Below are 27,255 nucleotides of genomic sequence, written 5' to 3'. Positions count from 1 at the left end.
TCCTAGACCTCCGAGAAACGAACCGCTGCCTGGAATAGGTAATGATGGTACTAGATCTCCATCTGGTCTTCCGTCATTCCCCTGGTCACTTTCGTTTTTGTCTTTATCCTCATCTTTCTTCTTTGTGGTGGTGGTTGTGGTTGTGGTTGTGGTTGTGGTTGTGGTTGTTGTTGTTATGGTTGTTGTAGTGGAAGTAGTTGTTATAGCACTTGTAGTTTTGGTGGCTGTTGTGGGGACTGTAGTTGTTGGTGGAATGGTAGTAGTTTGGGGTTTAGTAGTTGTAGGAAAAGTCGTGGTTGGATGTGTTGCAGTGGGAGTTGATACGACAGATGTTATGGTCAGAGGGAGAGTGGTTGTTAGTGTTTAGTAGTTGTTGGTGTTTATGTAGTTGTAGGTGGAGTGGTGCTCAAAGTGGTAGTAGCAGTAGTTGCGGGAGTACTGGTTGTCGTAGTACCATAGCCAGTTGTAGTTGTGGGAGGGGCAGATGTTGTTCTGGGAGTGGAAGACGTGGTGGTAAAAAGACCAGATGTGGTACTAAGAGGGGCAGATGTGGTAGTAGCAGGTCCAGATGTGGTACTAAGAGGGGCAGATGTGGTAGTAGCAGGGCCAGATGTGGTAGAACGTGGGACAGACGTGGTAGTAAAAGGGTCAGCTGTTGAAGCGGCAGGCGTGGTGGTAAAAAGGCCAGATGTGGTACTAAGAGGGGCAAATGTGGTAGTAGCAGGGCCAGATGTGGTACTAAAAGGGGCAGATGTGGTAGAAAAAGTGACAGATGTGGTAGTGATAGGAACAGATGTAGTTGTAGCAGGGTCAGATGTGGTAGTAAAAGGGCCAGATGTCGAAGCGCCAGGTGTGGTGGTAAAAAGACCAGATGTGGTACTAAGAGGGATAGATGTGGTAGTAGCAGGGCCAGATGTGGTAGAAATTGGAACAGATGTGGTAGTATAAGGGCCAGATTTTGAAGTGCCAGATGTGGTGGTAAAAAGACCAGATGTGGTACTAAGAGGGGCAGATGTGGTACTCAGAGACCCAGATGTGGTAGTAAGAGGGGTAGATGTGGTAGAAAGTGGGACAGATGTGGTAGTGATAGGAGCAAATTTAGTTGTAACAGGGCCAGATGTGGTACTAAGAGAGGCAGATGTGGTAGTAGCAGGGCCAGATGTGGTAGAAAGTGGGACAGATTTAGTAGTAAATGGGCCAGGTGTTGAAGTGCCAGGTGTGGTGGTAAAACGACCAGATGTGGTACTAAGAGGGACAGGTGTGGTAGTAGCATGAACAGATGTGGTACTAAGAGGTGCAGATGTGGTAGTAACAGGGCCAGATTTGGTACTAATAGGGGTAGATGTGGTTGTAGCAGTGCCAGATGTGGTAAAAAGTGGGACAGTTGTAGTGGTAAAAGGGCCAGATGTTGAAGTGCCAGTTTTGGTGGTAAATAGACCAGATGTGGTACTAAGTGGTGCAGATGTGGTAGAAAGTGGGCCAGATGTGGTAGTAAAAGGGCCAGGTGTTGAAGTGCCAGGTGTGGTTGTAAAACGACCAGAACTGGTACTAAGAGAGCCAGATGTGGTAGAAAGTGTGTCAGATGTGGTAGTAAAAGGGCCAGATGTTGAAGTGCCAGGTGTGGTGGTAAAAAGATCAGATGTGGTACTAAGAGTGGTAGATGTGGTAGTAACAGGGCCAGATGTGGTAATAAGAGGGGCAGATGTGGTACTAAGAGAGTCAGATGTGGTAGATAGTGGGCCAGATGTGGTACTGGGTGGCTGAGATGTGGTACTTAGAGAGCCAGATGTGGTTGTAAGAGGGGTAGATGTGGTAGAAAGTGGGCCAGATGTGGTAGTGGGTGGGTCATATGTGGTAGTGAGGGGCACAGATGTTGAAATTGGAGGTGCAGAGGAGGTTGAAGGAGGTGCGGAGGAGGTTGAGATGGTTGGTGGGCATTCACAATTTTGTGAAAGTGTTGGGTATAAGTGAGTGACAGTTGTGTAGAGAGGACAATCTGTTCCTGGAAACACGTCAAATACAGAGTTCTGTCTTCTGAGTTCATTATGGAGCTCTGCCAAAGTCTTAGTCTGCAGATGTGTATCTCTTGAAGTATCTGGGACATTTTTGCCCCAGTGTGCACTTGCCAGCCACGTCCCCTCTCTGTGACTGTAGCAGCAGAATGCTGACCAGAGCATGGAAGGAATATTAACCCTGTTGTTCATTAAGATGGTGCCGGGCTGCGCTCCAATCACCAAAAACCCTTCTGTAATACCATTGCTATTGATGCAATATTCATCCAGAACGCATTTGATGCAGCTCTCCATTCTTCTCCAGCTTCCCTGGTTGAATGAAGGTTCTTGTGGAACAATGTTGGTCAGGGTACAGGTAGATTTCTTATCATTTTCAGTCGATGCGTACGAGCATGGAAATAAATGCCCTCTGTCGAACCCTTGGTTGGTGTAGTCAGTATCCCCAGCCTGGTAATTGTAGATCTGTTTTCCGTAGTCTATCTTCATGTTCTTGTTGCCAGTTATGCTCTCAAGCTGTAACAATTGGAAGTAGATTAAATGTACAGTAACCGATTAGTTCCACAAAGTTATATAATCTTAAGCACTGGTTCCCAATCTTTTTCACATCAAGGACCTCTAAACTGATCCAAAGTAGACCACGTACCCCCATTTGATAAAATTTAGGTGGTTAACTGATTTTTGCTTTTACATGTTTTATTACAGAAAGTGCATGAAACCTATGACCAAAATAGTCATACATTCTGTCAGTGTGTTTCTTATGGATGTAATTATAGTGACAATAAATGATTCCCCTTGGGGTCCCTGGACCCCACTTTGAAAACCACTGATCTAATGTACTCAGCAATCATGCCAACAGAATACTGGGAAAACGTATGCAGTAAGCTTTACTTATTTAGATTATTCCTATTTTACAAAGCAAACTTGGATTGACACCAGTTAAACGATGTGATAACATCAGCTTCTAGCCAGACCCAGTCAGAACAGGCTTAAAGGCTCTTGTCATTTAGGGAAATATCCTTGACAATGTGTCAGGGGTCAGTTCAATGCGTTCTCATCCCAACTCGTCACATACATACATACATGTCAGACCCCTTGGCATCACTTTTCGGTCGCAGTAAACACATGCTTAATGTTGTGAAGTAAACAAAAACACATGCTTAGGTTTAGGCAACAAAACCACTTGGTTAGGTTTAGGAAAAAGAACAACATGGTTGGGTGAAAATGAATCTGAATGTTGTGAACACTGGACACTAACACCGGTCTCCTGGATGAAAGCCTTATGTTTGTTGGACTCATCCACCTCCCCTCACACCTGCCCAGTATGTCTCTTTCGCTCTTTAAACTATATCACAAGAAAGGGACAGACGTGAAGGGCCTTTGACCACAATTATCTAATCAATTCAACCATAAGTCCAGGTGGACCTTTGTGCCAAATTTGAATAAATTCCCTCCAGGCGTTCCTGAGATATCGCATTCACAAGAATGGTCCGGACGGACAGACAACAAAATAAAAAAATAAAAACGCAGTAGTGAAGCCGTTGCTATGGATTTGGGTATATAGAAATCAGTCAAAAATACAGTATTACAGTTGTGAATTAGTAACAGAGTTAAAAAAAGAGCACACCTGTGGTTCTATACGCCATCCATTTGGTCTCCCACTGCTGCGGACCTCTATGTACTTGGAAGCAGAAAACACTGGAATCTTGTTCTGGGTGTCATAGAGCGTCACAAAACTTCTCATGTTATTCAAAGTCTGAATTATCAAAGCAAAGATAAATAAATAAATAATTATGCATTTATGTCACATTTAATAAATTAATGAATGGTTACATTTATGTTTAATATTATTTTTGCTACATTTAATCCAGGAAGCTTTATCGTCGGATTGGTATTCACTAAAATTAAAAAAATTATAAAAATAACGAATAATAAAACAAAATCAAAACAGTGAAGGAAAAATCAAAGAAAAGCTTACCTCAGGTTTCCTGCAGCTAGACTGGTGTCCTTCAGTTCACACAGATGTGGAAACAAGACGGTCTTCCTCAAATATCAACTGAGCCTAAGGAGGAAGTCTAATTTTTATTTTATGCAGTGCATGAAAGTGGGTGTGCTTTAACCATCAGTAATATGATAAGATAAGATATTCCTTTATTAGTCCCGCAGTAGGGACATTTGCAGTGTACAGCAGCAAAGGGGATAGTGCAAAATCAAGAAGCATCAGCTAACAGTAAAAAAAGAGCTAACCAAAGTGTAACAAAATATGAACCATTTAAATAGAAGGAAGTATAAAAATAGGAGCAGTATATACAGTATTGACAATAAACAGACTATTAACAAAATTGCACAAGTGGAAAATGATATTGCACAGTGAGAATGAATGAAATTGCACCTTAAAATATCAGGTTATTGTCAATTTTTGGTGTGTAAGTGTAACTGGTCTACTTGGATATACATATAATATATAATATGAAAATATAATATGTTCACTCCAGTTAAAAAAACATGCAAAATATGCTGATATGATCCCTTAAAGGACATTGAGTTAAATATGTCTCATGAATTTCTGAAAAGCAGCTCTTTCACAGATACCTCTTGTTCCTCTTTTACAAGATGACCAGTTTTTAAGGTCATGAAAAAAAGTCAACGCAGACAAGGCTCACACAGTTCAGACTAAAAATCTTTCTCAGAATAACCATTGAAAGTGGAAGATTCCACCGAACATACTGCGGCAGCTCTATTTAAGAGAAATGAGAGTACATGCTTAGAAGTCAGATCCAGCATTGATTAAGAGAATTGTTTTCAAGACAAGTGAAACATGCTGCACAGACAGATGAGGGAGAAGGGGGGGGGGGGGTACTTCTACAACACCAGCAATGCAGCAGTGTTGAAAACCAACGCTGTCATCTAGAAACAAGAATCATCTTGTAGTGCACGGTTTAGCTGTAAAATTAGAAAGTTTGTGACGCCGCCGCCATTGTGAAATCTGGTGAAGGGACGGTCACATGACCGGAGCACAGCCAATAGGAATGCTCTCTCTCAATGAAATGACCTGTGATTGGTCAAAATCTCCCGTCACGGACTAGATGTTCTAAAGCCTAAAACAGAGCCTTGATGAGGAGCAGAAGTCTAGTTTTCACTCAGAACACTTGAATTACAATATGCTGAAAGGTTATTATGGAATTTTTGCCCAATGATGCCAAAAATATACTGCCTAATGCCACTTTAAAGCAAGACTTTGAAAGAAAGCTCTGCGACAACTACAACTTATTCAAAACGGTGGAATGAACTCTGTTTGTAGTCACACTCACAGCTCAGTGAAGCTCCCTCTTTAAAGTGGAGGGTATCAATACAGTAGCTAGCTTCGGGACCAACTTCCCTTTCTCCAGCAAGGAAACTATAAATAAATATCAGAATCAGAAGTACTTTATTGGGGAAATTGAGAGATGTTTTGCTCCCATTTTAGAACAGAAATATGTATATGAACATAGCCTAGAGATATTATAAGAAAATGTCAATAAGAAATATGTATAACAACAGTGCAAATAACGCTGAAAAATAGGATCCATCATTAAGTGTGTAGTAATATAAGAATATTTGCTTAAATGTATAAATACGTGCAGTGTTAATGCCGGCGTAAACCAGATTATTGCACAGATGTAGGGTTTGGGTATTGTAGGGTACTGTTAAATCAGTATTGCGCAGTTGAAGATATAATAAATTATGGGGTTGAGACATGTGTACATGTTATTTGTAGGCCTATAAATATACAACACTTAACAATCAAATGAACATGTCTACCATTTTATAGACTACACATTTGATCCTAAATACAATCTATTTACTTTAAGTTGATAACGTTTGTATGACTATAAAGTAGAATACATTAAATATCTATCTTAGTTTGAGCAGTTTACAGTAAATGTTTGTAACAGTAGTCGCACGGAACCTAGATTGGAACGTGAACGGCGTTGCACGCCGTCAGTAAGGGCAGCTGGTGAAGTCCAAGCCCCCAGGAAGAGCGCCGGTCGTTGATCCCAACTTTCGTAGCAGCCAAACGGCGGTACTACAACTTCCTTGTCCGTCACGTGATGCCATTGGACCCAAAAATATTTTATCCCATAGACTTACATTGGGAAAAAGACGTCTGTCACTCAGCGGATCATTATTTTTTTTTAGGTGAATCAACTCCCCAGTATGAACACTATTTGTCCTTATTTAAATCATTAGGTCCTAAAAGTTGTAAAACACACTAATAGCCGAATCTAGAGTTATTTCCCTTCCTCCGTTCATGTGAATGAGACCCAGACCGAGGCTGGAGCGCAAGCCGTGACTCATGTGGCCGAGCAGACGCTACTGTGCATGTCCGATAGCCCAAAGGATGCGGAAAGATCGGTGGAAGATCTGGGTACTTTTGGCATCATGCGCTACTGAGCAACTTTCATAGGAATGAATGGGGCCCCGCCTCCAACGCTGTATCCAAGGTTAAGTCGGCATTGATGCAGACTCGCTGTTGAAGGGTTTTATAACCCAATTCCACTCCCCGTGAATTGGTTTGGGATGACACTTAAAATGGCGGACCCTCCACGCAAATGCGCAAACGGAGTGAAAGTGGGTAGGGAGAGGGTGTAGGGGGTGGTTTGGAATTGGGCATATATATCTCTGAAATGTTTTCTCCGTATCCACCTTCTAGGACCATCCGTGTTATTATTCTTGTCTGCCGTCAGTTCTTTATTCTTTCTTGCTATTTGAAACATCTTTAATGATTAGAGATGCTTTGTTATAGACTCTAGAGAGGAGTTTTTATTCATAACTCAGGCTTTCAATTCAGAGTTGGACATCTTGTCTCATGGTTTAGATGAAAATGCCCACTAGGTGTCGCGAGAGAGAGAGAATGTATGATGGTTAACATTTGACAAGCTGAAAAATGTCAACTTGAAAATGTTCAGCTTCTCTGCGCTAAGAATAAAATGACACAAATGACGTGGAGATATCAGCTCTGCATACAACCAACGGACACTTAATTACAGAAATCTGTTGTTTTTTTGCTTTACCTTGTATTTTTAACTCAGTGTAAGAAAGTCTATTTAAAAAAAGATACACATTTTAAAAGTTAAGATACATAAAGTATAAATGTACAGTATAGCTGCTCCTTTTCTTCTTTATCGCAGCAATAAAACAAGACTCATCTCCGTGGTGAAGGACGACCACCAGCTCTTTCCTTTGCTTCAGCTCGAGCTGCAGGAAGAGAACAGAGAGCCTTTCAGAGGAGCCATCGTCTAATTAATAATCAATAAATCTCCAAGAATCTAAATCCATATAAGCATCCAGGGCCTAAGGGCAGGCTTGTTAGACACAGTTAACATTTAGACCAGTGTGTAGGGTATAAAGTTTACAGAAAATGTAGTTGAACGGCTAATGAAAGAATTAGATTTTGTGATTGATTAAATAGTCAGAAAATTGTACAGAGTTTGGTTGGTGGCAAGTCAGAAATGTAGGCAGGGGAAGTTCCTACGACCATAAAAAACTACACAACATGCCTAGTAAGAGATTACTGGGACAGGCTGAACATAATTAAACTTATCTGTACATCTTATATATTCAGTCTCTCTTTCAAACTCGGTGCCGACTAATTTGGAAGGATGTTCGAGCGCTATTTGGATGGAGACAGACGGAGTCATTTGTCCCAGAAATCAACGCCGATTGTAAACTCTTCCCACTAAAGACAAAAGCCAGATGTTACTGGGTGTTAGTGGGTTTTTTGTCCAGTGGGAAAAGGGCTTAAGAGACACAAAGCAACTACAAAGAGACACAAACTGACCACAAAGAGACTAAAAATTACCACAAAGAGACTAAAAATGACCACAAAACCACAGAGATAAGTAAAAACTACAAAGAGACACAAACTGACCACAGAGACTCAAAATTACCACAAAGAGACACAAAATGACCACAAAAAGACTCAAAATGACCACAAAATGACCACATAATGACTACAAAGAGACACAAAACAACAACAAAAAGAGGCAGAAGCATGATAACGTTTTCGTGTCTGGCTCCTACAGTATGTAGGAGAGGTGGTGGGGCCTTTTGCATGTCTGTGCCCCTGGGGGCCCACTGTCTCATAATCCTCCCATAACTTTAGTTCATACTTATTGAATACAAAAGATAAATGTTTGTATCATACAAGAAAACTGACAATACATTTATATTAATGTCAAATAAAAATGGAGCTGTTACCTTTATACCAGCTTCTGTGTACATCCACACACACTACGAGCAAGACGGTGTAGAGGACGATCAGCAGGACGCTACACACCAGCCTGGGCACCATCATGAGAGGAGGTGGCTCAGCTCTCTCAGCTGATGAAGACAGAACGTATTTGATTGGTTAAATCATAGATGTATATAGGGTTAAATAGACATTACAGTCTTGCTGTAGTTCAAACATTATTTAAGTTGTTGTCATGTGACTCGAGTCCACACCTCTGGCTAATAGCGAGACGTACTACTGAAGAGAGATGGAGCTTTGTATGACCACGTGGTCTAATGGACGAAGGCCATCAGAAGATTGAGGGCTCGAGAGTCTCTTTGTGGTTGAGAGCTTTCCTGATTTGAGGAAATATTTGCTGCCAAGTTGAGTACAATGGCAAACTATACTCAATAGTTTAACTTTGACTTTCTGCTTTATAGAAATGTTATTACTACTACTATTACTGCTGGTATAGTATGTCCAAAAACTTTTTGCAAAAGTCATAGTATAATATGTCCAAACAAAATGCAAAAAAGTCATGGTATAGTATGTCCAAATTTTTTTTTAAAAAGTCACAGTATAGTAAAAAAAAATGCAAAAAGTCATAGTAAAGTATGTCCAAAAAAATTGAAAAAAGTCATAGTATAGTATGTCCCAAAAAAATGCGCAAAAGTCATAGTATAGTATGTCCAAGAAAAAAGTCATAGTATAGTATTAAAAAATGCAAAAAGTCATAGTATAGTATTAAAAAAATGCAAAAAAGACATAGTATAGTATGTTAAAAAAAAGGGAAAAAAAGTCATAGTATAGTATTAAAAAAATGCAACGAAGTCATAGTATAGTATGTCCAAAAAAATGCACAATAGTCATAGTATAGCATGTTGAAAAAAGAAGTCATAGTATATTATGTCGAAAAAAAGATCCAAAAAAGTCATAGTACATGTTAGTACAATGTACATAGTACAATGCTAAAGCTAGCCTCCACATACACATTGTATGCACAGAGTGCAGAACATCATCGTCACCTCTGACAGCCAGCCAGCTCTGAGGCGACTCTCCTTTTGTGGGGTGTTCACACTTGTAGAAACCTTCGTCGGACTTTGACACCGTCAAGAGGTTCATGCTTCCTGCAGGTTGAGTCCCGATGAAAACACCATCTTTGTAGAACTTTGCAGAGAAATTAGACGTGGCTTGTCTGTTCTTGTCTTCTTTGCAGGAACAGAGAAGTGTTACTTTGTCGCCTTCGGTCACAGGAAGTGCAGGGCTCTCCAGGATCAAAACACCACCTAAAAACAAACCATGCCGTCATTGTTCTTACGTACTCGTATTTTAATCTCCACCTTTATGTTTTCTGTCAAACCTGCACGGCATAAAGTCAGCATTAAAAAATCCATTCATTAAAGCTCCATGCGCATTTGGTTTTACCAGTCACGGTGATGTTGACGGTGTTGCTACAACCTCCCCGCTCGGACTCGCACCAGTACACTCCAGTGTCTGATGAATAGGTGTCCACGATGGTGCAGGAGGTCTCGTTCGACACTCCCCAGCCGGAGCACAGCTCACGAGTGTGAGAGGAGGTGTTTCTCTTGAATATCCAGCCACCAGTGTTTCCCGCCGCTGCACAGGTCAGAGTGATGGAGTCATACCAAAAGAACTGAGATCTGTCGGGGCGGATGTTCAGTGTGGCTGAAATAGTAGAAGAAATGTAAAGACTTGGAGTCGACTAAAAATGCTTTTTCTGTTGGTGAGTTTCACAAGTATGCAGCATATATTTTATTTAATCAAACTGTGATTTGAGCAGCATTCAGTGCTCGAAGTGGCCACTTCTACATTTTACTCCTTGGTGTACCGTGACTTTTTCTTGCGTACCGGCACTTCTCATAAGCTGCCGGTACTGTTCTCTGCCCTTTCAATATCAAGTTTTCTGGCAGATTCATAATGGTAATTCATAACAGAGCAGTGCCAGTGTTTTATGAACATAAAAACAATGTAGAGAACATCTGAACGCGCCGACGCACGGCACGCGGGAGGAGGGGAAGGGGGTTCGAACGAGGGTGCTGTAATTTATCAATACAACATTCACGTCCTTTTTGTAAAATAATTAGAGAACTGTTGGTCATAACTCTGGAACAAATATAATTTATTAAACATTATTTAAAAGTAGGGCTGTTAATCAATTAAAATAGTTAATCGCAATTAATCACACATATTTTATCTGTTCAAAATGTACATTAAAGGAAGATTTGTCAAGTATTTAATACTCTTATCAACATGGGAGTGGGAAAATATGCTGCAAATGTATGTACATATTTATTATTAAAAATCAATTACCAACACAAAACAATGACAGATATTGTCCAGAAACCCTCACAGGTACTGCATTTAGCATAAAAAAATATGCTCAAATCATAACATGGCAAACCGCAGCCCAACAGACAACAACAGCTGTCAGTGTGTCAGTGTGCTGACTTGACTATGACTTGCCCCCAAACTGCATGTGATTTTCATAAAGTGGGCGTGTCTGTAAAGGGGAGACTTGTGGGTACCCATAGAACCCATTGACATTCACATATCTGGAGGTCAGAGGTCAATGGACCCCTTTGAAAATGGACATGACAGTTTTTCCTCGCCAAAATTTAGCGTAAGTTTGGAGCGTTATTTAACCTCCTTCACGACAAGCTAGTATGACATGGTTGGTAACAATGGATTCATCAGGATTTAGGTTCTAGCTTTAAAAATGAGTTCGCTACAAACAAAAACCTCAAGTTGCATTCATGCATTAAAAAAATTAGTGGCGTTCAAACAAATTTGTTTTAACGCATTATTATTGCATTAACTCTTACAGCCCTGATATATAAGCATTTCTGCAACTACGGTCACTTTTGACTCTCCAAAATAAAAAAAAATAAACCTCAATTTCAATTTTAACCATCAGAGTATGGAATACATATAAACAGGTACACAAAATTACATATAGTCGTTTTTTATGGTTTTCATTACTTATACTAAATGTCTTCATTACAATTTTGTTCATTTTATACATTTTGCTGTTTTAATTTCTATAATAAAAATAAAATTGAGCTGCTACAACCTCAAAATAACGCAAGTTGTGTTAATGCGTTAATGAAATTAGTGGCGTTAAAACTAATTTGCATTAATGAGTTAATATTGTTTTAACTTTGACAGCCCTATTTAATTTTGATTTATAGAATATGATTTTAGAGGGCAAACATTTCCAGAAGAATTACATGTTCAGACAAAGGCTGTGATAATAAAATTATTTAACTAGTAATAATTATAATAATAATGGTCCAAAATTATGTGTAGTATTAAGTCAAAAATCCAAACCCAATATCTCCTAGTGTTTTTTATCCAGTGTATAAATTCAGAATGTGTCTCTGGAGCATCCTGACTGGGACCTGAAGGATCCCCTACTATACTACCGGCTACACATAACACAGGAAAGCACTTTAACTATTAACACCAAACACACCACTTTAACCCTAGAATGTTCCGGTGTGAATATTATTGGAGTATTATAGGCCTACTATAAAAGATGCATAGCCCAGGTATAATAATATAGCAATAAAACCACAGCTGATTATGACTGACACAGTATGACATGCTTCAAGAAATTATGAATGAACAGGAATAAGTCGTAAGTAACTGCAGATACCGGCCGATAAACACGCCAGCTTGTGAATAAGGGATACCTGCACTTTTTTTTTCCCACTTCAAGCACTGACAGTTCTCATACTTGCCTGTTACATTACATAAAATTTATTTTGCTGAAGAACTTAAGTAATATTTTGAGGTACTTGTACTGAGTATTTAAATTTTCTGCTACTTTATACTTCTACACTACATTTCAGAAGCAAATATAGTATTTTTTTTATTTCACTACATTTATTTGATAACTTTTGTTTCTAGAGATTCAGGTTAATAATACAAAATATAATAAAAAAATAAATTAGGATGGAATATTATAGATTAAGTTAATGGTCCCCAGGGGAAATTGGCACGCTATAGACCAGCAGATAAAGTATTTAAGTAGTTAAAAGTAGGTCCACCTTTACCAGCTGCAACACTGAACTGATGAACACATTAATGCGTCAATAATTATAATCCAATAATATAATAAATAATATCCTGAAATCCAGCATGAGTGCTTTGACTTGATACTTCAAGTATATTTTGACACTACTACTACTTCAAATCACAAGTGCATAAAATGATGCTTGAAAGACAAGATTGGTTAAAAAGGCTGCAAGCCGAAATAGAGCAGAAGGCAATACTGTATAAAATGTTTTCTCACAGAGCATCAGGCAGAGTGATATGATCTCCATCCTGTCTCGATGTCGTCTCTTCTTCATAGTCTTCTTCTTCTTTTGTCTATAGAAAGTCAGCCCACATCCTGACTTTACAGGAAACCAACGAAATACAACAGAAGTGATGACGAGTGAAACTGTGTTGTGAACAAATCCCGTTCATCTCTTAACCACTTAAAACCCACCTACCTGCCAGTGGTCCAGGGTTAAATGATGAACAACAATGTTTTGAATGATTGTAAAGTGTTTTTACAGACATCGAAATGCAGTATGTGCAGTTGTAATCTTGTAGAAAAGACCCAAAGGTCATTAAAAGGACACTGAGACTTAACTTAAAGCTGACGCAGACCTGAGGTTTAAGGTCAGTATCATTTTTACAACTCAAATCATTTTATTAATTTCTGGAATTTCAAATATCTCCCCTTTACAGACATGCCCATTTTATGATAATCACATGCAGTTTGGGGCAAGTCATAGTCAAGTCACCACACTGACACACCGACAGCTGTTGTTTCCTGTTGGGCTGCAGTTTGCCATGTTATGATTTGAGCATATTGTTTTATGCTAAATGCAGTACCTGTGAGGGTTTCTGGACAATATTTGTCATTCTTTTGTGTTGTTAATTGATTTCCAATAATAAATATATACATACAATTGCATAAAGCAGCATATTTGCCCACTCCCATGTTGATTAGAGTTTTAATTACTTGACAAATCTCCCTTTAAGGTACATTTTGAACAGATAAAAAAAAGCACGATAAACTATGGACAATGCGATTAATTGAGATTAAATATTTTAATCGATTGACAGCCCTGGTATATTATATAAGGCAGAATCTGAGTGCAATTTTAATGTAAGATAAATATGTTATACTGCAGCAGATTATAAAGACACAGAGTGTAAATGTGGAGGGTGTCTGCCTCCCGGAATTAATAGGACATGTGCTACAGTTTGCTGATGATCCTCTACTATATGCACCCAAATAAGTCTTCTAAAAGACTTTTCACCTCCATGTATTTCAACAGTAAACGTGACACCAGGACCTCACAGCTCCTTCTCACCAACACAAGTTCACACCTGTCATCAGCCTCATGCTAAGCAAACAGGAAATGAAGCAGTCGGAACAAAAGCAGTGCCAGAAAAAATTCAAACTACCACAAACCACAAATTGTTATTCGAATATATCCCAAATCATCTAATTTAAAGGCGCATTAATCACAATTTGGGACAGAAAAACACCGAAACCAGCTGAACGTTACACCACATCACTTACTTATTGCTATTACAGCTTGTTAGGAAACATTTCATGAACTCGAGTCCTGTTTCTGTCCACCTGATGAATGTAAGTCCAATATACCCTCCCCATTTAAAAGTATTGATTTCTGAAACTTTAAGCTAGCAACTAGACTAGAAGCTCTTAAACCTCTCTTCACTGCCCTTATGGTGAAATTATCCAAACTAGGGCTGTCAATCGATTAAAATATTTAATTGCATGATTATCCATAGTTAATCATGATTAATCGCACATTTTTTATCTATTCAAAATATACCTTAAAAGGAGATTTGTCAAGTATTTAATACTTTTATCAACATGGGAGTGGGCAAATATGCTGCTTTATGCAAATGTATGTATATATTTATTATTGGAAATAAATTAACAACACAAAACAATGACAGATATTGTCCAGAAACCCTCACAGGTACTGCATTTAGCATAAGAAATATGTTCCAATTATAACATGGCAAACCACAGCCCAACAACAGCTTTCAGTGTGTCAGTGTCCTGACTTGACTATGACTTGCCTCAAACTGCATGTGATTATCATAAAGTGGGCATGTCTGTAAAGGGGAGACTCGTGGGTACCGAAAGAACACATTTACATTCACATATCTGGAGGTCAGAGGTCAGGGGACCCCTTTGAAAATGGCCATGACAGTTTTTCCTCGCCAAAATTAAGCGCAAGTTTGGAGCATTATTTAACCTCCTTCACGACAAGCTAGTATGACATGGTTGGTACCAATGGATTCCTCAGGTTTTTAAGTTTCATATGATGCCAGTATCTTCACTCTAGCTCTAAAACTGAGCCGCTACAACCTCATGCCGTGCTGACCATAAAAACATTTTTTTTTTAATTTTGTCTATGTACACAAATCAATACATTAAATTTAGTGACTATTTCACGACCTGCTGTGCGACTGGGCTGATATAAATGAATGACTCCTGGCATTCAAAGACTTAAGAGCCTCGTCTTACAGACACATTACAGATGGATGCGAAATGGACATCTCAAAATAAATCTGCACATGATCATTTCCTAATCGAAACTCTTGCAAAAATCTTACATTTCCTGTTAATGTGTTTAGTGTGTTATATATATATATATCATTAATATAAAGAATCGTTAGTCCTGTTTTGACAGTAACAAATCAATCCTGTCATTTCATAAAAATGGTAGTTTAATCTAAAGTAGAGTACTTTAGATTAGACACTGGAACAATCAAATAAATTGATATGACTAAAGAGATGTTTTTGATTATAATGTGGTGTAAGAGAGATGGAAATAATTAAATTTACAATATACAACTAAAAACAGCTTAAAATGAAAGGAAATGGCAATCAGATGCATTAGCAGTTTTAATGTAAAATGTACTTTGTAGAAGATACTGTATACAAAACCTTTAAAAACATGCAAACATTTTATTCTCTTGACAACAGACACAATTTATCCATCCATCCATCCATCCATCCATCCATCCATTATTTGTAACTGCTTATCCCATTCGGGTCACATTCACAGGTACGGGACATTTAGAGTCAACGATTTGGGGCAGCAGTAGCTCAGTCTGTAGGGACTTAGCTTGGGAACCGGAGGGCCTCTGGTTCAAGTCCGCGCATGGACCAACTACTTACTTAGTGTGAACTGGTAGCTGGAGTGGTGCCAGTTCGATTCTTGGGCAGTGCCATGGTGCCCTTGAGCAAGGCATCAAACCCCAAACTGCTCGGGGCAGCCCACTCGCTCTGACATCTCTCCATTAATGCATGTGTATAGGTCCTGTTTGTGCATGTGTGTATTTCAGGCCTGTGTGTACTGTGTATAAATTAACAGAGTGAAACAATTTAATTTGGGGGGAAACCTGAGCACCCGGAGAAAAACCCACGCTAACACGGGGAGAACATGCAAGTTCCACACAGAAGGACCCCAAGCCGCGTTTGAACCTGCGATCCTCTAGCTGTGAGGTGACAGTGCTAACCACCGTGCAGCCCACAGACACAATTTCATTTTGTTCAAATAAATTAATACTTTTTAAAATTACTGAGAGGGATACTCTGTAAACAACTCCACCCATCAAATCTTGTAACATAATGTATATGTGAAATGTGCACAGGAGTTTCTTAAAGGTTTTGCATGTAACAAAAGGTAACAATGTGCTATGGTTTTTCACATAAATTAATATACATAAAGTAACAGCTAAAAAAAAAATGTTAAGGTTTGAAGACCCGGGCCCATTATCACAAACAGAGCTCCTAACTAAGCCTAAAAATGTCTAGCAAGGAGTCCTCGCTTAAGAGTGATTCAGGAAACTTCTCTGAGCACGGAAGGGACATCAACTTTTAACTTAGTGAGGAGGTGTGGTTGACCCCGTTGCAAGGTATGACACAGTATTTTAAGTACGTACCAGCCTCTTAAATACCCCCCCACCAGCGAGTGACACTGACCGTGACACGATTAACATCAGCGGGCTCTAATATACTGTGTTGTGTCAAAGAGACCAAAGCCTTCTGCGGCCCAGGGAGGAAAAAGAAGAAGAGAAAGAGGAGGAAAAACTGCAAAAAGACAGAGGTAATGTGATAAATGAATAATTCATCTATTGCATAATGGTTACCTTTGAAGCAGAGTGCTACTAGCACATCAGTTACTCCCACCTTAAACTCAAAAGGAAAGTTAAAAAGACCATTCAAAATTCTATTTTGAGAAAAACACATTTTCTTCTAAGTGTGATATGCATAGCTTCAACTGAGAGACATAAAGCTATGCAGTTTCTGTGTGAGTGTATGAACACAATGACTGGTGGTGGAACTGGCTGCGATGTGAGAGGCGCCAACTAAAATCTTGCCGTGGGCACCAAATTGGTCTGATTTGGTTCACAGGATTGTGTAGTATTTTTCAAATCTGCAGAATGAGCAGCAACTCCTGAGATACATTGCATTTTGTAAACATCGGTAATGCCAACTCTTTTTGATCACATTTCTGCTCCCTTCTCATTTACAGCAACGGCTCCACATCATCTTCAGGGACATTTTCTAGAACAGCGAATCGGTTACTAGACGCGGCTGAGAAAGTGTATCTACGTTCGGGCTTGGCGCCTTTTGGACGAGACAGAGAATCGGACATGCTCCTCGAACGGCCAACAGGCGTTGCATCTGAAGGGAAGGCTGAAGAAGCACTGGACAAGTCAGCACTGCTATTTGTCAAAAGAGCAGGAGTGCTCTTGGCACGGCTTCTTTGAATCTGGGGACCGAGCGCTGGATTTTGTATTGAGACGCCAGGTCTTGAATCTTTGTTTTGGGAGAATTTGACAGATTTTGGACGGTTACTGTTGGTTGAGGCCGCTGGTTTTGGATTGTTGTCGTGGGGAAAGTCTTCTGGGGGTAGGTTAATGGACTTTGAGACATCTGGTGAAGATTTGGAGGGATTGTTGTCAATCGTAGGCTGCTGGCCATGCTGGTCATGCTGGCACACAACGGGACTCTGCTTGGATCTGAGGTCATTCACTTCTTCAGTTAGTCGGCGGATGATTTCTTCTTTGTGAAGAAGGTTCGACTTCAGTTCAGCAATTTCTCCCCGAAGCTCAGCTGTGGCCTCTTCAGTCTGGTTTCTCAGGTTGTGACCTTCAGCATTGCTCCGTGTTGAACTTTGCAGAGATGATTGCGGTAAAAGGAATTTATGTCTGCCCACTGTGTGAAGACAAAAAAAATATGTTCTTTTAGCACTTCATTACTGACATTTCAGTTTTGTTACTATTGTTTCAGGCTTTTACACCGAGGGCCTTTTTTTTCCCCCGTGCAATTAATTCACACATATTTTTTTAGGGCTGTCAATCGCTTAAAATATTTAACTGCAATTTTTTATCTGTCCAAAATGTACCTTAAAGGTCCCATATCGTGCTCATTTTCAGGTTCTTACTTGTATTTTGTGTTTCTACTAGAACATGTTTACCTACGTTAATGTTTAAAAAAAAACTTTATTTTCCTCATGTTGTCTGCCTGAATATACCTGTATTCACCCTCTGTCTGAAACGCTCAGTTTTAGTACTGTGACGACCTCTCCCCACCACTAGGTGTGTGTTGGCTCGCTGGTCTCTTTGTTTCTTGCAGGCTCTGGTTGAGGCGGGGACATGAGGACATGATGGGTTGATGAGCTACACCTGGGCCCGGTGTAGCGCTGACTATAAAACCCTCTTCGCCATTCAGAACGCGCTCTCTCTCCATGCACGCACATCACTCCATTCCTGTGGACATCGCGGCGCGGCTATTCTTCCTTTTTCTATATGCACTCACACACACGCATCCATGCACTCCTACACCACTGATTACTGATAATGATCTATATATTTATTCATTAATTGGTGTTTTGTAAATAAACTCTGTTACTTTTTGCATTTACCTCGTCTCCACTCCCATTTTTGTTGCAACCTAAGAGTTGTAACAAATGGGGGCTCGTCTATTTTGGTGGACCTAGTTTCTCAGGTAGTAAGAGGTCTGTTGGGCGGAGTTAGTGAGAAGGACCGGTTGTAGTGTGACATGGTTGGTACTGATGGATTCATCAGGTTTTCTAGTTTCATATGATACCAGTATCTTCACTGTAGCAAGTTGCGTTAACGAAATTAGTGCCGTTAAAACTAATTTGAACTTCGACAGCCCTAATATTTTCTCAAACTGTTGTTTTTGTCATGACTACTTTCACACAGAACATGAGTATTACGCGGTGATAAGGCTATGTCATTTTTTTCCGGAATGAGGTCGATTTTTCGGAGCTTTCGCAGCGCAAATAAAGGCATCAACCAGTCACGTTGTGTGGAACGGGTTGAGTTGCGCCTATATTTATGAAACAACAACAACACGGAGGCTTCGTAGTCAGAACCAAGACGACAAACTGTATCACTCCAAACAACCTTGACAAAGGCAGAGTAGACCAGATCCACACAGATCCACTATTTCGCACTGTGTTGTCGTTTATTCGCCATGACCCCGGTATGTAAAGGCCTTTCCTAGAGATCTTCAAACTGAAAACAAATACAATATATAAAATAATGGATGCAGATATGCTGCATTAATCTACCGTTGCTGCTTTTTGCTGTTAAACTCGATACTTCCTGTGTTTGGATCACATTAAAAGCTGTACTTCACCTTTTATTTGCTGTAACTTCACCTTTTATTTATTCAGGGGAGGCTCACTGAACTACATGTAACTACAAAATGTTTCTAAAGCAGAGAATGCACTCAGCTTTTATTTTATTACTGAGATCTGATCTGAATCCTGACTTTGATGCTCCCCAGTGGTACAAATATACTACCCTTTTTTTCTACAAACATAAACTCAATATATCAATATCATCTCAAAAGATGCAATAATCACAAATAGTATACACATATTTGGGTTTTTGAGGTATTTTGGTTGAGAAAGCTGATCTCCTCAATGTTATTGACTTACCAGAGGTGCCATATTTCTTGCATAGGCATAAGCCTTCACAAATGCAGGCTATGCTTACTATAACAGCGATGCTGATGGATAGAGTGCAGGATCTCATGCAGTCATCTGAAATTATAAAGATTACACAGAAATAAGTATATTATGTAATATGTTAGAAATACACCACTTGAATGATTTGTAGTCAGATTATTAGGGGCTGCTTTCTGCCCTGCATGCTTTTTCAGTGTCACCAATTTGACCAAACTAAGAATTTAAACAACAGTGGGAGAGTTTGGGTGTTTTGTAGTGGGGTTGTATGAGGTACTTATCCATAGTCAGTGTACTGGGAAAAGCAACAATGCAATTATGACAGGAAAAAAACTAAAAAACAAGTCACAGTTTTTAATCCAAATACAGAATATAGCATTTTGATTATTGGTCCATTTTTTATAGCAAAACTGTGTGTGGCTGACAAAAAGGCAGTGAAGGTTAAAGCATGAATGAGAATTTAGATTTCAGTTCCAGGTGGATTGTTAAAACTCCAGCCTACCTGGTATGTGAATCCCTGTGACCCTCGTCTGGTTTATCTTAGGCTGGTGAACTCTGCAAGTGACCCTGTAATGAATATACGAGTTTAGTTTACTTTGTTTTTAAACATTGATAACATTTTTTATGTAGACGAATATTTAAAAAAAAGAAAAAACATCCACAGAGCCTTTAGAAAAAGTGCTGAATAAAAGTATGGCTTTTCCTGAAAATAATTATTATGATTATGAATTAATAATTGAACAAATGTTGACAGGTCCGAAATTAATGTTTTGTTTATATCTGTGGAAGATATCGGTTCCCAAATCTAACAAGGCTTGTGAGCCAAATGTAAAACTATGTTGGTATCATGTGGTATCTTTGTGTCGTCAGTTAGTGTGGGAAAAAAAATGGATAAATGTCTGAGATTGATGTTAAGTGCCTGGCAACCACTTGTTGTGAAGTAAATGCAATGGAACGGGGGAGGGAGAATGTGACATCTAGTGGCTGAATGTTATCAATAGCACCATTAATTGATACATGTAGTGTAATAATGAAAAAATGGCGGCAGATGGAAATATCAGATATGTGCGGAGCGATGAGGAGGCTTCCTCAAATTAATACTTGAAATGTAAATGCAATATGCAACTCCACATTATTCGCGTTCAATGAAACATTCTCAATATGATATCAAGAGTATTAATATCGCAGCAAACAACATCGTGCATGTAAAGATATAGAGGAGTAATGTAAGGACAATGAAGTCGCGGCCCCTCTGTGTGTGTTGTAATCAGAGCTTCTCCATGCTTTGTTGACGTTGCGGAAGTGTAGCACCCACCCTCCGGTTCCCCCCCGGGTAAACACTGTCAGCACTGTTGCCATTGTTTTCACTGTTAGCATTGTTAGCTACAAGCCGCCGGCTCAGCCTGTTGAGAGCCCTGCGGAGGCAATAGAAATGCTCCAAATCTCGCATTTAGCACCTTTAAAGTTCTGACTGGTTCTCTTTTAACTATGTCATGTCGATGCCTTCTTCTTCTGCAACTGACGGGAGAATTAGCGGTTCAAATTTGCGCCACATTTGGACGGAAACTCGGCTACTGCGGGCACGTTAGCATGCCAACGTTAGCATTTAGCTCAGAGCACAGCTGTGCCGAAGTACAGCCTCACAGATCCACTAGCATGGCTGTATGTTCTTAGTCTTGTTGACTCTGCTGCCATGAAATAAACAATTCTCTCCATCTTGTACTGTGAGAAAGCCTTTACTGCTACTGCTGGAAAGGTTTTTACTTGACACATTTTTTGCCTTGAGCAGAGTATGCAGGATTTTGAGATTAAGATTAACTAAGTCTGAGTATTAAACTGAAATTGAACCTGTTGGCAGTCTGCACAGTCAGTCTCTTGGTGGCGGTGAAACATCCCCTGCTGGAATCTTCATCAGTCTTTGTGTCTCCAGCACTGATGATGTTTCTCTGAGCATCTAGAAAGGTTATCTCAGGCTGCGGGAACCAGCAGTCCGCTTCACACTGCAGAATCACTCCTCCATCTACAGCTGGAACAACTGAGAGTTTTGGCTCGGAGACGGCACCTACACAAAACAAGAAGTATACAAGGTGTGCATTGAACAACACTGTTAAAATCACATTTATTATCAGTATGGACAATACGTGAGTAAGCAATATGATCTGGTGTTTGTGAGACATAAAAATCCTCTGTATCATGTGAGCGTGCCCCACTGGCTAGGTCATGGCCGCCGCTGATAACGCCATCCCGACTGACAGTGCAGCCGCGGAAGTGTAGCACCACCCCTACGGTTGCCCCTCAGGATAACACTGTTAGCTCTAGCAGTATTGTCATTGTTTTCACTGTTAGCTTTGTTGGCACCGTTAGCTGTGAGCCGCCGGCTCAGCCATCGCCATGTTGAGAGCCGTGCGGAAGCAATCCCTCCTCTCTGAATATCAAATTTCTTTATGAAAGAGATCTGAATGCTTCTCCCACCACTGGCCAGCAGCCGGTTAGCTTAGGTTAGCTTAGCTTAGCATAACAACTGAAAATGGGAAAACAGCTAGCCTGGCTTTGTCCAAAGTTAACAAAATACACCTGAACATGGCGAGGACTACAAGAAATAGTGCCGCACATAATGTCGCGACAAATTATAATTTTTGCACAGATTAAACAAAGACGTGTTAAATAAAGAGCATTAGAGGTGCTGTTGGCTGATTTTGCTAGCTTTGCACTGAACCAGGCAAGCTGCTTCCAATTGCAGTCTTTATGCTACGCTATGCTAACCGGCTCCTGTCTGGAGCTTCGTATTTAACAGATTACCAAAGTAGTATCAATCAGCTTCATCTAACTCCTGACAACAGCGAATGTTGCATTTTCCAAAATCACAAACTATTACTTTAATAATAAACCATTCAAACGTACCAACCACATCTGACCAATGATCTGAAATAAACATTTAGGCCTGTGCAGCACTACAAGGCGGACCCCTTCTCCATAACGGAAACAAGCAACTCTTACAGTAGGAGACTATAATGCAACTGCATAGCTTTCGCTATAAATAAAGTTTTTGGACATACCCACAAAGAGCTCTACTGTAGCGACCACCCAAGGCGGCTTCTGGATCATCTTGCATACGTATTTTCCTGCATCAGACAGCGAAACGTTGGAAAGCCTCAGCGAGATGTTTCCGTTCTTCAGTTTGTTCATAATGAGATTCGTCCTGTAACGGAAGACCGGGTTCTTCTCATGGAAGGTCTCGCAGCCATCCCGATACAGGAAGGCGATGTTCGGATTCAGACCTTCCTTGGACCACTCTACTGATGATGGGACGTCATGGTCGTCACGGAGACTGATGTGACAGGGCAGAATGACCGTTTCGCCAGCATAGGTCCGGATCTTCACTGGTCTATCATCCGAGGCTTCTCCTAGTTATTAAAAAACAAAAACATGGTGGTGTTAGTGAAATTCATATTTTTCTGATCGTCAACAAACCGAAGAAAAGATCTAAACCAACTAGTACAGTGTGTGCATCTTCTTCCTCTGTGTCACAGAGCTCCATTGTTGTCCAAAATCAAATCCACATACATCGTCCTGCTGCCAAAAGTACTCACTAGTAAAGGTAGACCGGTTTTGCCGATTAATCGGCTCCGATAGGACGTTTTACAAACTGTCTTTATCGGCAGAACTCAGCTCCGATAGTAGTCGATGCCTGCGCAGCCTCCACCAGACACGTGGGGACGTACATCACCGTTTTGCATGGAGGCTTCATACACAAAGTCAAGGTCGATATAACGCCACACTATCAGCTCTTTCTCCACGATACAAGACAGGCAGGCAGGGAGGAAAATAAATCGTTCAACTGTTACTTTAACTCACTTACCAATTTGATGTTCTCTCTTCCAAAACAACACATTCTCACTCCCAACTCGTCAAATACCGCCAACCAACGCACGAGGTACCCCTCTCGCGTTACTTTTGGACAGACCGGCGACGGCGTGTCAATATATATGCTCGTTACATGCATAGCGTCCTTTCAAAATAAAGTTACGTTTTCACAGGAAGTTACGTTTAGGCAACACAACCACTTAGTTAGGGTTAGGAAACTGTAGTGGTTGACGTTAGCTTCACTGACTAACAACTCACATGACTCACAGGATTGAGGATAACGAATCACGTGACTGACGATACTAAACGAGTCACGTGACATACGATTGACGTGACAAAATAAGTCAACGTTACTTTTAGTTTCAAACAGGACACAAACACCAGTCTCCTGGTTGAAAGGCTTGTGCGTGTTCGACCCATACACCAATCCCCTGACGTCAACAAAAACGTCACAGCTCGTGAACTCTGAGTTATTAGAAAACTTTCCACTTACAAGGGCGTGAATACCACAAGAGGGGGGCGTTCATGTGGACTCTTCACATGAACACGGTAAACACCATCACATTTGAAGGCACCAGTAATTACACTCTTTAGAGAATATGAACGAACATTAATGTTTGGAAGAGTGGCATTTAACAATGTCATGGGAGGCGCAACAGAAGTAATCCTGGCCAGTCATACGCCATATTGTAAATAAATAGAACATATCCCAACAATGTAATCCACCAAATCACACATCAGGATGTTCTCTTACGAATGATTAAAATTCAGAGTGACAAATAACTGATTTATAAAATTTGCGTATGCAAAAGTAGCCGTCTGTAAAGAAGATGTCGGCTGAATAATCGGCTATCGGCTTTTTCCTGCTCCAAATTATCGTTATTATATCGACCTTTAAAAATCCACTATTGGTCGACCTCTACTCACTAAAGCACCAACTGTGGATTAATCCACCACTGAAAATATTCCCCAACAAATGCACTATTTCTCCCTGATTGTTTGATAAAAAATACAGTGACCGGCTGTTTTAGGAAATTACTGAAAAATTGAATAGTCAGTTAATTCAGGGTTAATCACAGCACCTCTATCCCTTTGACTCCTACACTGTAGCCAAAGCATTGCAGCTCATGACAGTCTGGCTGTGTGAATAGTGTCTTGCTGAGTTATGTTACGTGATGTCGGCGAGCAGGGATTCAATTCCTCTTTGGTATTCAGAGCTATAAATGATTCAAGTGGAAGACAGTTGATCTAGTCTCATCTAGACGATTACGCAACCAGTGAATTTCCCTTTATGTTTAGGGGTGTCAGAATGTCAATCCACCACTTTGGTCCAGACCCCAATAACTCTGCAACTATTAAAAGATTGCCATTAAATTTGACTGACGGGTGACTGAAGGTGAGTACAAAGTTAACGTTATAGCTGTGAATGTAGCAGTGCGTGTACAGTTTAGACAGGTCGGTGAATAAATGCTAAAGCTCCTCAAGACCCAAGCCAAGTTCATGTGTCTGGATTGCCACCTGCTGATTTAAGTGAAGGGGGTTAGCCCCGAAGTTAGCAACAACTTTGGCCTAGACTCTTAAGGTGGGCTGTTAAGGTGGACCAGCTATTCTCATTTTAGTGACAAGGCATTTCTTTCGAGTTTTGATGGAGCGGCTGCTGAGTCAAATGTGACACCTTGTGGTAAAATCCGGTAGACCGGTCCGGCCTGGTCTTGTTGCTTAATATCAAACGGGTTAGAAATTCTTTACACCGGCCCAACTCTACCCACTGGATGAAATTTTAATAACTTTGGTAATCGGCTACTTTGAACCCAAAATAAACAGATTGTATTGTCATTTAATTGCAATAAACAGATCAAAATGATGCCGAAATAACTACATAATAATGTTGATTTGTAAAAAGTCTGTATTCATGCTTTGTCACGTCTGTCCGCAAGACGACAAGAGAACAACTTTTAAAATGCTTGTTTTCTGAATGGAGTTTGGACTGATCAGTGCCAGGCTATGCAGCTGCACGATCAACACTCAACATAACGTCATCTAGGCAGAAATACGGCAGCAATGTTTTTGTTTCTACCTTAGACAGTCTGTGGTTTCTACACAGAATTTGGTCCGGTCTACAGATATGATGTACCATCGTAGCTCTGGGTGACCACAGACACATACAAGATTTAGTTCCTCCATTTCTGATTTAACGACGTCAGTGACGTCAGGAGGAGAATCTCGACGCCAATAGGCTTAAAACCAAAGGAGTATGCTGTTGTTTTTGATGCTATACCAGAGGTATTGGAGGTGCTAATATACTGAAAAAGAAGTGCTCTAACAAAAATATCAGAAACACACTCAGTTATGTTTCTGTCCCTTCATCTAGATGTTTTTGCTTGGAAAATTTGTGATAAATACTGTATCAATAACAAACTTAAGGAAGTGTCTTTCAAGATATTACATATTTTACCCGGTAAAACTTAAGTGTGGAAAAGAGAGTATTTCCCCATCTATTTTTTCACTGTATATATACACAAGACTGCTCTGGATTGATGTAGACAACTTTCTACTAAAGAAACTTGTGATGAATGTTGAAATAAATATGTTTGATGTAATGCTGTATTTTAGTCAAGATAAGATTGAAAATAACATGCTGTATATCATACAATTATTTATTATTTTTTGGAAAATTCATAAGAAAAAATGCTCAGGAACCAAACCAGCTTTCCTGCACTTTATTACAGTTTTTCTCAGTCGCTTCGGTTCGTTTTAATTCTCTAAGCTGTAAGTGCAAATGTCACAACTGTTTGATGGGACATCACAACTCTATTACATGTCTGCAAAAGGGTAGTAACCGACCCACAACACTTCATTCATGCTTCAAACTCGTGTGTGCGTGTGTGTGTGTCGAGCCTTGACTTCAGTAACTATAGCAACGTTTCTGTGGAAAAACGAGCACCGTCATGTTTTAAGAATGTTGGCATCTACTTGCTACCGCCCACACACACGCACACACACACACACACACACACACACACACACACACACACACACACACGTTTTACTTTCGTTTTTGCAATTTAATTCGCTTTTAAAAGATCCACACGAACGGATTTTCAACCACTTTCATAACCAACACGCTCATTTGTGATCCGCAGCAACGCAAAGTGAACAATGAATGAGCAGGATACAAACCTTTAACTCCATCGGAGCAGCAGGACAGGACGGCGACCAGCAGGACGAGACGTCCAGGCGGAGCAAAGCCGGAAAAACATCCAAACAAACAGATTCTAAATCTATTAGCGGTTTGAAAAAGCATCAATTCAGTGTCTGACAATGGCTTCATGGTTCGTGTCCACTGACGTCCAACAGTTCATTCAATCATAACTTGTCATATTGGTACTGCGCGTACTGCGTCACGATGCGTTCAAGACAGCTGGAAAACTCCAGATTTCAACATCTCATGTGTGTGTGTGTGTGTGTTAGATTAGAAACAATACCACCAACTTCCTGTTTTAGTGAACTAGTGGTTCACAAAACGGGATTTGTTGAAGATAAACATGAATATAACAAAGTCAAACACACAATAGTTTAAATATCCATTAATAGGCTACAATAGAGCAAAAACACCCGTATTTACAGCTATGGGTGCCTCATCAAAAAGTAAAGTAAGAGGGTGAAAACAAGGAAGTCAAACCTCATACTGTATGTATGTCCCCCATCATTGTGTCTAATTCTAGACACTGTCCGTTAGCCAGGCAAAATCAGAAGGGGGATCACAACATTATTCAGTAATATCACAAGAAAACAGAAGCAAAGATTAGAGGAAAGAAAGAAAATGAAGTAATTTTCTGCTTTGTTTTATTACACAAGGCCTCGGAACAATAACTTCAAAAGGAAGCAGCAGCACTTTAGCATGACGGTTATGCAGCGTTGTTGTGTGTGACCTGATTATACTTTATGTAATTACTCTGATTACTTGTCCCATTTATAAATGTACTGCACTTATTTTTGTATTTATTCGTTCTTTTGAGTTTAAATTGATCCCACAATACGTTTTATTGATCCTGTGAGT

At 40.0% G+C, this 27,255-nt stretch overlaps 3 protein-coding genes across 3 annotated transcripts; all 3 read right to left on the bottom strand.

Moving 5' to 3' along the window:
• Nucleotides 1–139: 139 nt before the first annotated feature.
• Nucleotides 140–3,762, bottom strand: LOC141760401 (uncharacterized). Its single transcript, XM_074623206.1, has 2 exons — nt 3,637–3,762; nt 140–2,525 (listed from the first exon to the last, which is right to left on the bottom strand). The coding sequence occupies exons 1-2, from the start codon at nt 3,751–3,753 to the stop codon at nt 381–383; spliced, it is 2,262 nt and encodes a 753-aa protein (XP_074479307.1). The 5' UTR covers nt 3,754–3,762; the 3' UTR covers nt 140–380.
• A 1,544-nt stretch (nt 3,763–5,306) lies between these two features.
• On the bottom strand, nt 5,307–13,029 carry LOC141760416 (Fc receptor-like protein 5). The gene is made up of 5 exons (XM_074623235.1): nt 12,578–13,029; nt 9,688–9,948; nt 9,288–9,548; nt 8,250–8,372; nt 5,307–7,247 (listed from the first exon to the last, which is right to left on the bottom strand). Exons 1-5 carry the CDS (start codon nt 12,633–12,635, stop codon nt 7,195–7,197), a joined length of 756 nt encoding a protein of 251 aa, XP_074479336.1. The 5' UTR covers nt 12,636–13,029; the 3' UTR covers nt 5,307–7,194.
• A 3,827-nt stretch (nt 13,030–16,856) lies between these two features.
• LOC141761269 (uncharacterized) lies at nt 16,857–26,719 on the bottom strand. The gene is made up of 6 exons (XM_074624600.1): nt 26,376–26,719; nt 22,388–22,735; nt 21,180–21,393; nt 19,834–19,898; nt 19,305–19,409; nt 16,857–17,548 (listed from the first exon to the last, which is right to left on the bottom strand). Exons 1-6 carry the CDS (start codon nt 26,524–26,526, stop codon nt 16,857–16,859), a joined length of 1,575 nt encoding a protein of 524 aa, XP_074480701.1. The 5' UTR covers nt 26,527–26,719.
• Between the last annotated feature and the right edge of the window lie 536 nt (nt 26,720–27,255).

Source organism: Sebastes fasciatus, chromosome 22 (genome assembly GCF_043250625.1).
Source record: "Sebastes fasciatus isolate fSebFas1 chromosome 22, fSebFas1.pri, whole genome shotgun sequence".
Lineage (NCBI taxonomy): Eukaryota > Metazoa > Chordata > Actinopteri > Perciformes > Sebastidae > Sebastes > Sebastes fasciatus.
Note: the sequence above shows the minus strand (reverse complement) of the source record. Positions and strands in the feature narration are given on the sequence as shown.